At 58.4% G+C, this 15901-nt stretch overlaps 2 protein-coding genes across 2 annotated transcripts; one reads left to right on the top strand and one right to left on the bottom strand.

Moving 5' to 3' along the window:
• The first annotated feature begins 527 nt into the window (after nt 1–527).
• Nucleotides 528–9751, top strand: PLTP (phospholipid transfer protein). The gene is made up of 16 exons (XM_036075409.2): nt 528–680; nt 1294–1404; nt 1486–1585; nt 2230–2358; nt 2615–2770; nt 3737–3800; nt 3871–3934; nt 4611–4702; nt 5894–6070; nt 6160–6219; nt 7428–7592; nt 7687–7754; nt 8527–8569; nt 8675–8738; nt 8824–8900; nt 9341–9751. The coding sequence occupies exons 2-16, from the start codon at nt 1305–1307 to the stop codon at nt 9470–9472; spliced, it is 1491 nt and encodes a 496-aa protein (XP_035931302.1). The 5' UTR covers nt 528–680; nt 1294–1304; the 3' UTR covers nt 9473–9751.
• On the bottom strand, nt 9595–15623 carry CTSA (cathepsin A). The gene is made up of 15 exons (XM_036075405.2): nt 15485–15623; nt 15106–15293; nt 14851–14962; nt 14523–14573; nt 14346–14432; nt 13959–14114; nt 13556–13647; nt 13161–13245; nt 12481–12572; nt 12319–12397; nt 12103–12242; nt 11348–11423; nt 10590–10679; nt 10312–10416; nt 9595–10041 (listed from the first exon to the last, which is right to left on the bottom strand). The coding sequence occupies exons 1-15, from the start codon at nt 15536–15538 to the stop codon at nt 9958–9960; spliced, it is 1491 nt and encodes a 496-aa protein (XP_035931298.1). The 5' UTR covers nt 15539–15623; the 3' UTR covers nt 9595–9957.
• Nucleotides 15624–15901: the final 278 nt, after the last annotated feature.

Genomic DNA, 15901 nt, shown 5'->3' with positions numbered 1-15901 from the left:
ACACCCATCCTCCCTCTGGGGTGATTCCAGGAGCCTGTGCCCTGTCCACCCGGGCAGGCAGCACTTGCTTGGACCCCAGTGGGAGAAGTCTCTGGGCCTGTTATGTCCCTAGATAGTGACATAGAGACATTTGGGGGCGTTCCCCTGGTGAAGCCTGGCAAGGAGAAGTCTTGCTGATTGTGGGTGGAAAGGAAGGAAGATAATGTGTCTTGGGCATTGATTTTGCGGGTGGTCCCAAGTATCCCACACATTTCGCTGGATGAGGAAACTGAGGCGCGGTGCCCCAAGTGAAGTGACTTGCTCAGGGTCATAGAGGAAGACATGGGCATTTGGAATTTGAACCGAGGTCCCAGAGAAGCAAGGACTGTTGGGATTGGGCGGGCCAACTCCTGCACTTCCCTCCCTCCTTCCCGGCTTGGGTCCCCCACTTGTCTTGACAGCAGCCGGGCCTGTCACGGGGCTCCGTACAGCCCTCTCCACCCTCCCGGCTGCCAGCGTTCCGCCCCGTCCCCTCCCAACCCCCGAGGGAGGAGGGGAGAGCGGGAGCGAGGAGGGGGGGGTCGGAGAGGCCCGGCATTATAAAGGCGGCTGGACCAGCACAGCCCGCCAGACCCCGCCGTCCGGATCCCCTGCGCAGCCCGCCGCCCCACGTGACCGCACCGACCCCCAGCTCCGCCGCAGTGAGTTGGGGGGGCGTCCCCATCCACCCTCAGGCCCTCGCTGAGCCGCGTGGTCTACTGAACCCGGGGTGGGGAAGAGATCCCATTAAGGAGGGCGCTGATTTGGGGGGGGGGGATACCAGGCCGAATCCCGATGGCAGGGATTTAGGACCCGGCAGAGCCGGGAGACCCGGGAGCACGAGGTCGGGCCGGCAGCTCCCTGGGAGCGGGGCCTGGGAGACCGCAAGCCACCCCCCAGGAATGCGCGTGCAGCCGTTTCCATGGTAACAGGCAAGCCGCGCCCGCCCTCTGCTAAAGGAAAGGGGAGGTGGTGGGGGCGGGGGGCGTTGGTCCCCGAGGGGTCAAACTCTTCACGCGGCGGGTGCACGGGGGGACCGAGAATGTCCCCTCCCCTTCCCCCGTGCCCCAAATCCTCTGGGAGCTAGAGCGCGAGTCGCGTCGCCTCTCTGAGCCTCAGTTTCCGCATCTGCCAAATGGAGGCAATATAATTGCTTCCAAGTTCTCCGAAGAGCTCTTTCGAGGGTAACGATCCGGCCAGTCCCTCTTCTGGTTGGACAACCGGGGAGTGGGTTTTAGCGGCCCTGATTACTCCAGCGACCCCACCCCACCCCAGGCCCGCTCGCCATGGCCCTCTTTGGGGCCCTCCTCCTAGCGCTTCTGGCAGGCGCTCATGCGGAGCTCCCCGGCTGCAAGACCCGCGTCACCTCCCAGGCGCTGGAGCTGGGTAAGGCGCGGGGCCGGGTGAGGGCCGATGAGGGAGGGGTCGCTCCAGCTGCAGGACCTAAGGGTCTCGCTGCTACCTCAGTGAAGCAGGAGGGCTTGCGCTTTCTGGAACAAGAGCTGGAGACCATCACCATTCCGGACCTGCGGGGCCGGGAGGGCCACTTCTACTACAACATCTCGGAGTAAGTAGTGGATCCGGGGGGCTGGGTCTCGGGCTCCCGGGGCGGGGCCTAGGGCCGGGGAAACTGAGTAGGGGTAGGGGCGTGGCCACATCGAGGAGGCGGGACTCAAGAAACAGGATGGGGCGGAGAAGATAAAGGCCAAGCCAGCCAACATAGGCGGGACCAAGAACGGCAAGCAGAAGCCTTGGGGGCTAAGGCGTGGCCAAAGAGCACCGGAGACGGGGAGTCACGAAACTTGCCAATGGGTGAGAGTGGGGTCTAGCGGCCGGGGTGGAGCTAATGGGAGAGGTCCCGGAAACAGGAGACAAGAACCTTCCTTGGGACGATGGGGATAGGAGAAATGGGATCTGTAGCTCAGCTGATGGAGACAAAATCAAAGGATTCGGCTAAAAGACCAGGTCCAGGTCAAGCAACCACAGGGTGTGGGAGGGAAGGGAGTGCAAGCAGTAAGGCATTTAAAGAAGGGGTGAAGCTCATCTCTGAGCTGTCCAAGTCCAGGCTGGGCACTTGAGGGAAAGTGGAAGAATTCATTCCACCCAGCTCAGCTTCCCCAGGTCTGGACTGGAAGAGGAGGGAATGAGTTTCCTGTGGCTGGGTGGACTCCCTCTTCGTGGCCCTGAAGCTGACCCGGAGGCTTCCTGCAGGGTGAAGGTCACAGAGCTGCAGCTGACATCCTCTGAGCTCCATTTCCAGCCGGAGCAGGAGCTGGTGCTACAAATCAGCAACGCGTCCTTGGGGCTGCGCTTCCGGAGGCAGCTTCTCTACTGGTTCTTGTGAGGACCTGGCATCCTCGGGGGAGTGCAGGGTGGATCAGGAGGGCTGGGATGCCGTGGGGCTGTGGGCAGTCCTTTAGCCTTCCTGGGTCTCAGTTTCTTCGTCTGTACAGTAGGGACAAGCATACCCACTTCATAAGGGTTGATAGGGTTTGGTAGAAGTGAAGTCTTATTAAGAGGTATGACTTATGGGGTGGGTGGCAAAGACGTGGTCAAGCTCCAAGCTGGACATTGACTGCCCCCCACCCCCTCGCAGCTACGATGGGGGCTATATCAATGCCTCTGCTGAGGGCGTGTCCATCCGCACTGCTCTGCAGCTCTCCCGGGATGCCACTGGCCGTATCAAGGTGTCCAACGTCTCCTGCCAGGCCTCGGTCTCCAGAATGCACGCGGCCTTCGGGGGAACCTTCAAGTAAGCCCCCTTTGAGCCTCCCTGCCATTTGCCGGGTGCAATGCAAAGTGCACAGGCTTGGGAGCCGGGCCAACTGGGTCCAATGCTCAGCAACTCTCATTTCCCTGCTCTGTGACCTTGGGCAAGTCATTGAAGCTCTGTGCCTCAATTTCCTCCTTGGTAAGATGAGGATGATAATAGCAACTATTTTATAAGGTGTTGCAAAGACTATTTGTTAATATATGTAAAAATATTTAGAACAGTACCTGGCATATTAGTGGCTAGCTTCCTGGATAAGAGTAATTGTGAGGATCAGTATGCACAGCTGGGCATGAACTGAGTTCTCAATCATTGGTAGGTAGCTCTTACTACTACTAATAAAAACAATAGCATAATTTCAGGTTTTGGCCTGAGAAGGGGACTTTGTGATAGCTCTCAAAGAGAGTGGGAGAGAAAAGATGCTGGATTTATCATCTGGTGTTGGTATACGGTCAAGTTTTTATTTACTGAACAAATAGAGTATATGCCAGTCCCTGAGGATTCATAAAGGAACTCAGAGCCTCGTTGAAGGGACAAAACATTTGTCATCGGGGCTTTGAGAGAGGAACTGAGTACTCCAGGGGTTCAGAAGAGGGCAATCTGGGAAGGCTGCCTGGAAGGGGAAGCATCTGAGCCCATACAGAGGGAAATACAGGACAGGGACTCTGAGGGTGGAAGGGAGGGCATGAGTAAGCATCTGGAGGTGGGGATGCGTACAGCAGGTTTGAAGAACTGGGGGCAAATTCATTAGGCTGGTGGGGGGCAGAGGTTAGGAGAGGTCTTGAGAATCAGGCTAGCGAGGGGATTTGGAAAACCTCCATTAAAGGGCCGGTAATACAGGTCAAAGTTGAGCCACCTCCTCCCCGTCTCTCTGGCCAGTGATTTCTCCTGGATCTGGATTGGGGTAGGGCAGAGTCTGGGCTCACGTGGTCTCTCCCCTCCTTGCAGGAAGGTATATGAGTTCCTCTCCACATTCATCACCTCGGGGATGCGCTTCCTCCTCAACCAGCAGGTACAGCAGCAGTGTGTGTGGGGGGGTGCCCTCTCTTTGGAAGGCCCTGACTCTAGACCCCACCTCGCAGATCTGCCCCGTGCTTTACCACGCAGGGATGGTGCTCCTCAATTCCCTCCTGGACACAGTGCCTGGTGAGTTGGCGCTGGCTGGGAGGGGAGCTCCGGGCCATGCCTGGGACTGGAACGGGGCTGAGGAGGAGGCTGGGTATACCTCAGGGTGGGCCCCTACCATGCCCTGGCTTCAGATATGGCCTCTGCTACTGACTGGCCATGTGACCCTAGGTAAGTACTCCTCTCTGGGCCTTGGTATCTTCGCTTGGCTGGTGATGCCTCCTTGTAGGGGTTGTGAGGATTAACTCAGTGATCACTGTCAAGGTCCTCGATAGGGGCTTGCTGATCACTGGGACCCTGTTTGTATTCATCCTCTGCACTTCATAGGTGCTCAACTAACATGAATTTCCTTTTCCTAAACTGTGACCTCTGTCTGCTGGGGGGTAGATATCAGGCCCCACACACAGAGCATGGGGAGGGAGGGAGGGGCCAGGGAGAACAACGAGGGAAGGGACTCCCTTGGCATCTTGTTCAGTGATCTGAGGAAACCCTTGTATTGGCCGATGATGGTGGTGGTGGCAGTCGGCATTAATGCTGCTGAGCACTAAGTACTTCCCGCGTAAAACTAATTTGATCCCCACAACAACCCTATGAGGGAAGATTTATAATCACCGCTTTGTGGGTGAGAAACAGGCCCAGATGGGTGAGCACCTGGCCCAGCATCACACAGCTGGAGTGACCGAGCTCCTTCCCGCAGTTCGCAGCTCTGTGGATGAGCTGGTTGGCATCGACTACTCCCTCCTGAAGGATCCTGTAGCGTCCGACAGCAATCTGGACATGGTCTTCCGGGTGAGCTGCCTGGCTGGTGGGGCGTCTCTGACCTGACCAGACCTCCTCCTTGTCCTGTGTTGCTCGTTTTGTCCCCCAAAGGCACAGCTCCGATGAGGCCACTCCACTGCTGAGCGTGCCTGCCTGCAGAATTACGTTCAACTCCTGGGTCTGGCTTCTGAGCCTGGTTAACCTTGTCTGGCCCCACCTTTCTAACCTCACCCTGTTTCTCGGCACTCATTCTTTTTTTTTTTTTTTTTTTTAAGATTTTATTGATTTGCGAGAGAGAGAATGAGAGACAGAGAGCATGAGAGGGAGGAGGGTCAGAGGGAGAAGCAGACTCCCTGCCGAACAGGGAGCCCGATGCGGGACTCGATCCTGGGACTCCAGGATCATGACCTGAGCCGAAGGCAGTCGCTCAACCAACTGAGCCACCCAGGCACCCTCTCGGCACTCATTCTTGCCCAAATACGCCCTCGCTTCCTACCTCAGGGCCTTTGCTCACGCACTGCCCTTCCCCGTCTCCCCTGGAGCAGGTGGATGTACAGCTCTACACACGTACCCTGTGTCAGCGTAAACTGCAGCTTTTATCATTCCTGCTCTGTATCTTTCAAGGCCACCATGCCTCCTCCTCCCCAGCCCTTTCCTGGGCGTCCCTTCTCTGGTCTGATGGAAGTGCTCCCTTGCAGAACTCCAGCTGCCCTCCTTTGAATGCCTTTTTCTTTTTTTAATTAATTAATTAATTTTTAAAAAGATTTTATTTATTCGAGACACAGAGATAGAGAGAGAGCATGAGCGGGGGGGGGGGAGAGACAGAGGGAGAGGGAGAAGCAGGCTCCCTGCTGAGCCAGGAGCCCGACGTGGGGCTCGATCCCAGGACCCGGGAATTATGACCTGAGCCGAAGGCAGACGCTTAACCATCTGAGCCAGCCAGGCGCCCCTGAATGCCTTTTTAAGAGTTGTGCTAACGAGGACACCTGGCTGGGTGTCGGTGGAGCATGTGACTCTGAATCTTGGGGTCATGAGTTCAAGCCCCATGTTGGGTGGAGAGGTTACTTAAATAAATACAACTTAAAAGAAGAAGTTGTGCTAATGAGTCCCCCCCCAGATAGCAGCTGGGTCCGACCCCCACCATCCCTCATGGTGCCTGGCACTGGGCGTGGGAACATCTGGGTGCTGGGCCACAAGCTGACCCTGATCCCCCAACTGCAGGGGGCCTTCTTTCCCCTGGCTGAGGGGAACTGGAGCCTGCCCAACCGGGCAGTAGAGCCCCAACTGCAGGAGGAGGAGCGGATGGTGTACGTGGCCTTCTCGGAGTTCTTCTTTGACTCTGCCATGGAGAGCTACTTCCGGGCGGGGGCCCTGCAGCTGTCACTGGTGGGGGACAAGGTATGCCGGGGCCTGTCTGTGGGATGGGCAAGAGGGGCCCTGTCCGGAACTCCTGATGACCCTGCCTCATCCCCCCTTCCCCTCTCCAGGTGCCCCACGATCTGGACATGCTGCTGAGGGCCACCTACTTTGGGAGCATCGTCCTGCTGGTGAGTGTTGGCGGGAGGTAGGGATGTGGCCAGGGTGGGTGGCCCTACCGCCTGCACACCAGCGAGGGGACGCGTGAGGTGTGCAGGCAGAGGCCTCCGCGGCCACCATGGAGTAAACCTTAGAAGGCGTGACCTCCTGCCTGTGGCTAAGTCCTCTTGTTTGTCAAGGTCGATTCCAAGTCTGTGAAGGGCCCTTGCTACTCCTGCTCTTCTTCATGAAGCTAGGAGGACGGCAGGCTGAGAACCCAAGCTCTCTAAGTGTAGGGACTTTAACAATGACCGATGTATTCTTTTTTTTAAGTTAATTTTTTAAATAATCTCTACGCCCACCGTGGGGCTCGAACTCATGACCCTCAAGATTAAGAGTCACATGCTCTACCTACTGAGCCAGCCAGGCGACCCAGATGTATTCTTTTTGCTTATTATTTTCCCTTGTTTCATGGGGAGAGGGGTGAAAGGTCAAAATTAAAAAGTATCTCAGTAATCGTTAGAGAACTTGCCCTTAATCTCCGCTACACTATACAACCTGCCAGGGCTGTCGTGAGGATGAGAGCTGAGTCAATTCATGTAAAGAAATTAGAGCAGCCCCCGGCGCAGGTAAGTGCTCAGGAAACACTAGCTGCTGTCCCCACTGCTGTCATCCCCATCGTCACCATCAACCTGATGGCCAAGCGTTGGTGGGGGCATGGACTCTCTGGCCAAACTGCCCGGCTCTGAATCCCAGGTTCTGCACCTGGATGACCACAGAACCTCGGACAAGTTACTTAACTTCTCTGTGCCTCGGTTTCCCCATCTCAAAGATGAGTACGGTAATTCCTGCCTCACATGGTTATGATGAGGTTTAAATGAGCTAACACAGGCGAAGTATTGGTCAGCGCCTACAGGAGAAAGAGCACAGCAGTTCAGAGAAGGGCGATAGGGCAGAGGGTGGGGATATTTGATGCAAACACCGTCCCCGAGGAGTCTGGTTGGGGATGGATCCACCATCGAGAACTCAGGACAGCAGGAAAAGGAGACATTCCATCCCTTGTGTCAGCAAAGGCACAGAGGCTGGACACAGTTCTGAAGGGTCTGGGAAGCCACACCAGTCCTCGTATTTGTGTGTCTGGGCTCCCAGCAGGCAGAACCTGAGCCACCCCATCTCCCCTCCCGGGGCTCATCAGGGAACAGGTCTGGGACTTCCCCCGCCCTCCCTACTCTGTCCCCAGAGCCCAGCAGTGATCGACTCCCCGCTGAAGCTGGAGCTGCGCGTCCTGGCCCCACCTCGCTGCACCATCAAGCCCTCGGGTACCACGGTCTCTGTCACTGCCAGTGTCACCATCGCCCTGGTCCCGTCAGACCAGCCCGAGGTCCAGCTATCCAGCATGACCATGGTGCGGGCACCAGAGTGGGGGCTACGGAGGGTCAGGGACAGTGTGCTGTGGACTCTGTGGGTCAGTAACCCTGCCCCAACCCCCCTGCCTGCAGGACGCCCGTCTCAGCGCCAAGATGGCACTCCGGGGGAAGGCGCTGCGCACCCAGCTGGACCTGCGCCGGTAAGCAGCTGGCCAAGATCTCGGGCGAGCGCTTAACCTCGCTGAGCCTCCGTGCCTTCGGGATAATCGCACCTGCCCAACAACTGGGGAGCGAAATCCACTCAGACCTATAGCCACTGGGGGAGCTAGGAAAAAACAGCATCTACCACGCTAGCCACAGGTAGCTAGTGGCTCTTACGTGGCAAGGGCAAACATGCAACATTTTGTAAAAGTTCTACTGGACGGCACTGTCCCAGGGGTTAAATGAGATACTGCAGGGTCGTGGTTAAGAGCCTAGATTCTAGAGGCAGTTTCTGCCCGTTACCACCTGTGAGCCCGCAGGCAAATTACTTCCTCTCTCTAGGCTTCATCTGCCTCATCTAAAAAGTGCAAGTCAATTTCATAGTGCCTCCTTCTTAGGGTTGTCAGGAGGATGAAGTCAAGTTGGCATTTTAAAATATCTTAATATTTAACTTTTGTAACACGCTTAGTATCTGGGAGGGAGCGAGCTCTGTAAGGTTGCTTAAATAAACACAAACCATACGTGCAAAGCTACCAGCACGAGGCTGGTGTACAGGAAGTGGTCGACAAATTAAAAGTAGCAAACTTGGAGAAAAGGAACTGCAAGAGGGAGAAAGGACTCTCCCAGGGATGCACACCTGGCGAATGGCAGAACCCCCGGACAGGTGTGAAGGTGGGGGCATCTGCGGCTGAGACTCGGGGGCTTCTGGTGGCCCGAGGAGGGGGAGCGTCTGGGCCTCGTGCCCACTGGACACTTGTTTCTCTCCTGTAGGTTCCGAATCTACTCAAACCAGTCCGCCCTGGAGTCGCTGGCCGTGAGTTGGGGGGTGGCGGGGGTGCCGAGGCCGGGTCGGGGCCGGGCAGTGAAGGCCAGGCTGCTTCCTGCTGGCTGCCCTAATGTCCTGCCTCCTCCCTCCCAGCTGATCCCGCTGCAGGCCCCTCTGAAGACCATGCTGCAGATTGGGGTGATGCCCATGCTCAATGGTAGGGCTGGGGGTCGGGAGGCAGGAGAGGGAAAGGCGAGGGGAGCTGGGTGGACCCAAGCTGAGCCACCTGCTCCCACCCACAGAGCGGATGTGGCGGGGGGTGCAGATCCCACTGCCCGAGGGTATCAACTTTGTGCGCGAGGTGGTGACGAACCATGCGGTGAGTAGGGGGCGGTGATGGAGGAGGGCACAGCCTCCCCGCCTCTGCTTCATCACCGACCTAACTCTGCTACCCGACCCCAGCCCTTCCCTTATCGACGGCCCATCCCATTTTAATCTTCCATCATCAGAGTTCTCCAGCCCTCTGCACAGCTGGGCTGTCACCTTGTAAACCTCTTCCCAGATTCCACCCCCAATATCTACTCATCTTGAACGTCTGAGCTAAGAGGTCACCTCCTCTAGGAAGCCCTCCTTGACCTCCACAGACTGTGCTCCTGCAGCCTCTCTTTTACACCCTTCACAGGCAGCTAGAAGAACTTCTTTGCTGTTCCTCCTGTCCCACTAAATTGAGAACCCCTCGAGGCTAAAGACTTTGTCTCTATCTTGAAATTTTGGCCTGTGATGGAATAAACAGACTCCCCTCTCTGCCCCACTGCACAGGGCTTCCTCACCATTGGGGCCGACCTCCACTTTGCCAAAGGGCTGCGAGAGGTGATCGAGAAGAACCGGCCTGCCGACACCAGGGACCCCTGGGCATCCAGTGCCCCACCACCCTCCACGACAGCTGCCTGAGCCCTCAAGCCCACCCTGGCAGGGGCATTCAGGACTCTGACGCCTCTCGTCCCCTCCCCCAGCACCCCCCCCCAGCCTATAGTGTCCTGTCTAACCCCCCGGTGCCACAGAGAAGACAGGGCTTTAAGCTGTACCCAATTTAATTCCATAATCAGTCAATCCACCAATTACAGTCCGTCCACCCTCCCCATGGGCTGTCCTGAGCTCTGCTGTGTTCTAGTGCACGAAGGGAGGGGGCCAGGCCCCACCCCAGTCAGGAATAAAGTGCTAACTCCCCCAGGCTGTCTATGTGAGGCACTGGGGCCTGGTCTGGGAGGCACAGGGCTGTGGAGGCGGCAAGGGGGAAGCAGTTCTGGAGGCAGGGACCTGCCCCACAGGGGCATTCTGCATAAAGGAGGACCTCCCTTCTAGCAGGAAGAGCGGGAAAGAGGAGCTGGATCAGGCAGAAGGGGAGCTGTCTCCATCAGTAAGGGGACTGATCTCCATCAGTACGGCTGCTTATTCAGGAAGCGGGAGAACATGGTGAGGGCAGCCTGGGGCTTGTCGGTGGGGACCATGTGCCCAGCGCCCTAGGAGCAAAGCTCTGTGAGATCACCTTCTTGTGTAACCCCTGCCCGTGGGTGCGTCCTCCATCCTACTGGATCCCTCCAACCGGTGACCTTCCTCTTCTCCCAGCCCTGCCCCAAGCACTGCATTTTTCCCACACCTGCCAGAAAACTTGCTCTTACGGGGCCAGTTGGGATCCCGGTAACGCAGTGTAAAGGGAGCTGGAAGGAGGACAGGTGGGTCTTGCCCCATCCCCTCCAGCCAAGCCAGCCCTTGCCAGGCCCAAGCCCTACCTTGATGGTGAGAAAGGCGATGTGGGAGAACTCCTTCACGAAGCCAGCAATCTGCTCCCCACTGTCCCCGTAGTCCACTAACCAGGGCCGGCGCTGGACCTCCATCTGCCCCACCAGGAAAGACTTAGCAGCCTGCTGCCGCCCCATCATCTCTGCTCACGGCTGCCGGAAGACCTCAGGGGCCCGGAACTCCCCCAGGTTTGCCCTGTCTGCCCAGAGCCTAGCTGCCAGGCACAGCCGTCCCATCCCTCCCCAGAGCCAGGATCCTTGCGCCGTACCTTCTGGTTGAGGGAATCCACAAACCACTCATCCCCCATGAAATTGCAGGCCATATCCACATCTCCGTTGTAGAGCAGGATCCGGTATTTCTGGAGCAGGGCAGAGGAGGGAATGGGGGGGTCTGGAATGAGCCCAGGTCCCAGCCCTTCCTGGTTCAAGCCCTACCCCTGCAGGGAATTCAAGGGGCCCAGTGAAATAGTACAAAGCAGGAAACACTATTTTCTGAGTGTTTTCTACATGTCCAGTGCTCTACTAAATGCTTCACCTATGAAAGCAGATACTATTATTAACCCCATCTGACAGGCGGGGAAACAAGTCTCAAGATATGAGAAACCTGCCCAGGGTCACACAGCTAGTAAAGGAACTTGCACATAAGCGATCTGACCCTAGAGCTCATGCTCTAACCACTGTGTTGTACAGAATCTGGTCCTGACCGGCTGTCAGGGTCTCCTAGATGATCTTGCACAAGGCCCTCTCCCACCCCGGACCTCCATTTGCTTGTCTATAACACGTTCTCCTAGCTCTTCTCAACCTAAAGTCTCCTTGGCTGACGCAGACCCCCTAGGCTCCTACAAGAGAACAGCATGGGATGGGGACAAAGCCACGTTCAAATCGTGACCCTGCCAGTCACTGGGCTTCATTTCTTGGAGTTTCAGCTTCCTGTGTCCGGAGTGGCACTTAAAGGGGGCCCCGCCTTATCATGCTGCTCCAGGGCCCCAAGGCTGCTGGTGGGCCCAGCGGTGCTGCCCCCACTCACCTGCGCGGTGAGCAGCTTCAGGTACTGGGACTGCATGCTTTGGTAGAGACGGCGGTACTGTATGTTCACCAGGAAGCTGCGGGAGCACGTGGGCAGGCCCCGGGAAGACGAGGTAAACAGAGACAAAAAGTCACAGAGCAGACCTCCTCTCCTATCCCTTCCTAGCTCTAAGCTCCAGCCCAGGAGGCAGAGTTGGGATTCAGTCCCCCCCCTCACGTCACTTCTCTAGGACTTACTTGGATGAGGGGCTGGAATTCAGAGGTCCTCAACTCGCCCCCATTTAGAAACGTATATAGGAACGTTTAGTCCCTGGTCCACAGCCGGCATTTAGGGCAGAGGGGCCCACAGGTGTGAGAACCACAGCAGGGAACAACCGGAGGGCAGGGGCACTGACCAATGAGAGGACCTGAGTGGCCCCCGCGGTGCCAGGCGTCACCCTGTTACTCACACGGGTCATAGGAGATCCGTGCAACTGGGGCCTGCAGTGGAGTGGGGGTGGGGGAGAGGGTCTGGTATACTAAACACCAGGGACGCAAACCGCCATTTTACCAACCGATGCGGCCGTTTAAGAACGAATTGGCGAAACAGCAATCGATTGAATGGTCAAACATCCTGCACAACTCACCGTGGCACCCTGAGTGCCACCCCTGAGTGCCATCCCTGAGAGACCCTGGCCAAGGGATCCCTGGGAACCTGATACCCAGGAGCCCTGAGAGCCTGCCACCCCCAGGCCACAGGCGGCCCCAGAGCCTCACTTGCACATGTCCCAGCGGGGCAGCTGCTCGGGGATGTGGAGGGCCTTCCGCACGTAAGGGTTGTTGAGGTACGTGGAGGTGGCCGTGGTGTTGGTGCAGGGCGGGTCCATGCGCAACCTATCCCCGGAACGCAGCAGTGCCTGGGGGCACCGCCCGAAGGTCAGGGTCTTCGCCTCCCTGCCCCACCCCCACCAGAAGAAGCGGGCTCTTGCAGACCTGATGCCATATCCGCTTGAGCGGCAGGCGAGTGAAGATGTTGCCCAAGTCATGGAGCACGACAGTGTCCTTCTCGTACCTGCAGGTGAAGTGGGGGATAGGTGCCTCGGCCTCCAGGCGGGGCTGGGCCCAGGGCCCCCCAGGACACACCGCAGGGCCTACCTGAAATGGCCAGGCACACCCCCGGCACAGGGGGCGTAGAGGTTGTAAATGTTGAGGCCGGAGCTGCCCACAATGCGGGACACTTCCTGAAGCTGCAATGACACACCGAGCCACCCGTGTCACAGAACCCCGGCCTCCCCAGTGTCCCGCCAATGCGTCCCAAGACCGCTCTCCTACTTCACCTGTTGTCGTCACCCTTTCCCCCCACTTTATTTTACAGGTAGGGAAACTGAGGCTCAGTGGAAGGAATCTGCCAGCCCAGGGTCCAAACCCTGGTGCCACTACTTCCGAACACTGTGACTTCAGACGAGTGACTTTAACATTCTTGGCCTCAGTTTCCTCTTCTGGAAAATATGGACAATACGATCTCCCCTAAAGGAGACTCTTGAAGATTAAATAATCTGCGTTGACCTACGTCAGCCCGGTGCCTGGCACATAGTAGGTGCTCGATAAGTGAGAGATCCTTTCCCTCCCAGCAGTTACAGGATTTGCCCAGGAAGTCACAGGAAGTGGTGATAGGATCACATCCCTAGACGTGTCCCAGAAAACACCAAATTGCTGAAGGAGGCAGGACAGGAAAGCCATAGGGGACGGGGTCAGGGAGTGCCGAAGGAGGGGATGTGGTCCTGTTCTCGGGGCTGGGGGTGTCAGGGTGACAGAGGTTGGGGGCAGAACCTCACATTGGTCACGCATTCTGGGTCGGTGTTGTCGTAGAAATTACACTTGTTTTGAGAGCAGCAGTGAGTCTGGAGGGAAGACCAGAGCCTGTAGGAGATGCATGAAAGTGTTCAGGCCCCAGGCGGACCTCCCCCACTCTCCCTCCAACCTCCTACCACCACCTGCCTCCAGGGGATGAGGAAACGGATCACAGGGGATGGTATGTAGATTCCAAACCTAGCTGCTCTGGGGCCATCCTGCCAGCCCTCCTCAGTCTCTTCCAGCAACCTCAGCCCCCACCTCCTGCTCATAAACCAGGGTAGGGCCCCACGGGGTATCAATCATGTGCCTGGAAAGCAGACCTGAGATCTCATGACCTGCCCCACCCTGGAGACTGCCCAACTGCCCCCTCCCATACCTGTTCCCCAGAAGGCCGTGGTAGTAAGCAAAATAGACCAGGGAGTTGTCATTCTGCTCATAGGAGGAGAGTCCGTTGCCCACGGCCAGCCCCTGTGAAACACCCAGGGCATTCAGGTCATCTGGAGGCAGAGGAAGAGCCTCCCCTGACTACACCCAGACCTCCAGCAATCTGGAAGCTGAAATCCAAGGTGGTTTGTGGGGAGGCCACTCAAAGAACAAAGCTGGCTGGCTGACAGGTGAGCTTCCTGTCGTGGGAAGCACGAGAGCAGAGGCGGGCCAGGCAGCGGCAAGCACGTTACAAAGGAGACCAGGTTGGACGGGGAAGATGGCCTGTCTGACCTCGCTCACCGAAAGGCCACGACCATAAGCTGCCTCACTTCCCTCCTGCAGTGGCCCTGTACCTGAAGGTTCATGCTGGGGTCCTGCATGACCAACACCGCCAGGGTGGGGACATAGATGCCGGCATAGCTCTCTCCTGTCAGGAAAAGCTCATTGTCCTTGTACTCAGGGAAGAGGCGGAAGAAATCCTTCAGGGCCTCAAAATTGCTCTGGGCGACCTAGGGAAAGCAGGATGGAGGGAATCAAAAGGTTCTCCTATTTGAGCCGGAAAGAACCTCAGAGATAATGACACCCACCCACTCTGAGCAAGAGGAAGTGGCTTTGCCAAGACCACACACAGCATGTGACAGAGCCAAAAACAGGCTCCAAGGCCATGTTCTTCTCCCCCGGGGGCGTGCCACCCTTAGAGAACCAGGGAGGCTGGGGCACGGGGCGGGCACTGGACTCACCTCGGTGTCGTTGGTGGCATAAGTCTTGTCATCAGAGTAGGAGAAGCCCACTCCAGCTGGGGACTCAAGGTACAACACATTGGCAATCTACATGGCAGGAGGAAAGCAACTGAAGAAGGCTCCCCACTCCATCCAAGTGCCCAGACACCCCCACAGGACCCACAGCTCCAGCTATACCAGGTTCCAAGAATAGGGGTTGTACTCCAGGGTGGCACCATCTGGCTGCACCTGAGGAGAAGAGAGATGGCTAAGTGCCAAGGGCCAACTGGGTGGAAGGAAAAGGGCCACCGTGCTGGGCACTCCCCCTTCGGGCAAAACCCCTGAGAGGTACAGAGAGTCAAGCCAATGATACAGACTACGGAACCCAGGCTCAGGAAAAGGGCACACTTGGGAACACCTCCAAGTCCTGTTCTCCCTCCTCCCCAGCCTTTTCCTTTAGGGACGGTCCCCTTCCTCTCCCCTTCCTGGTTGGGGGTGAGGGGGGAGACAGTGGCTTCCCACTCACCAGGAAGGGGCCGTGCTCCGTGAGGAAGCCATCTAGGGAGCTGCAGCCGGGCCCTCCGTTGAGCCAAAGCACCAGAGGGCTGCTCTTGGGATCCTTCTGGGACTCCACAAACCTGGGAGGGGAGGCAGAGCAGGGTGGGTGCAGGCGGAGGGGCCCCTTCCAGCGCTCCCTGCTCCCAGGCTCCCCCGGGGGTCTTCAGACCCTCGCCCAGCTCGCGCGCAGTCCCCTCCCCGCCCCGGAGGGAGGGCCGCAGACCAGTAGTGGAGGTGCTTGGAGTCGGAGCCACGGAGGTAGCCGGAGTACTGGCGGAAAGCTGGCTGCTTGGCCAACCCGGGCAGGCACTGGATCTCATCCAGGTCCGGCGCTGCCTGGCCTGGGGGCGCCCAGGGCAGCAGCAGCAGCAGCAGCAGCAGCCAAGGCGGCGACAGCGCGGCCCCGACCATCTGCGGCAGCAAGCGGGGCAGCCTATTTCCGCGCTCCCTCGCTCCTCGGCGCTTCCGCGTGGCCGCCCCGCCGAGAAGCTGGCGGCGCGGCGGCCAGAGGAGTCCCCGGCCGGGCCCGAGCGCCCCCCACCCCCGCCCCACCGCCCCGCCCCGGGCTGCGGGTCCCCTCCAGCCTCCCCCGGCGCCCTCACCTCTGCTCCCCCGCGTCCTCGCTCTCCAGGAGGGGCCCGGCCGCGGGAGGTCATGTGGAGTCGGAGTCACGTGGGTGCCGGCGTCACGTGACCGCCCTCCTCCGGCGCCTCGCTGGTCACCCTGGACCCGTGGCTCGCAGGCGGCGGCCTGCGCGGGGTCAGAGTCCGCGGTCCTCCCAGGTCTTCTCGCGCGCGCCAGCCATCAGATGACCCAGACGTGGGCGGCCAGGATGCCCCGGCCTCCCGGGAGCCCGGGTCCAGCGGAATGGCTGAGCAAGCGGCGCTAGGACCCCAGGGCAGAGCCTCGAGGAAGGCAGTCGGGGGGATGGGAGGGTTACCTTACTTGGTGCCCCCGCGGTCACCCTCTGAGCACGCCTCCCAAAATAGCGCCCGGCGCCCGCTAGCCTGTCCCGTGGC

This window comes from Halichoerus grypus, chromosome 10 (genome assembly GCF_964656455.1).
Source record: "Halichoerus grypus chromosome 10, mHalGry1.hap1.1, whole genome shotgun sequence".
NCBI lineage: Eukaryota > Metazoa > Chordata > Mammalia > Carnivora > Phocidae > Halichoerus > Halichoerus grypus.
This window is presented reverse-complemented; position numbering and strand designations above follow the sequence as displayed.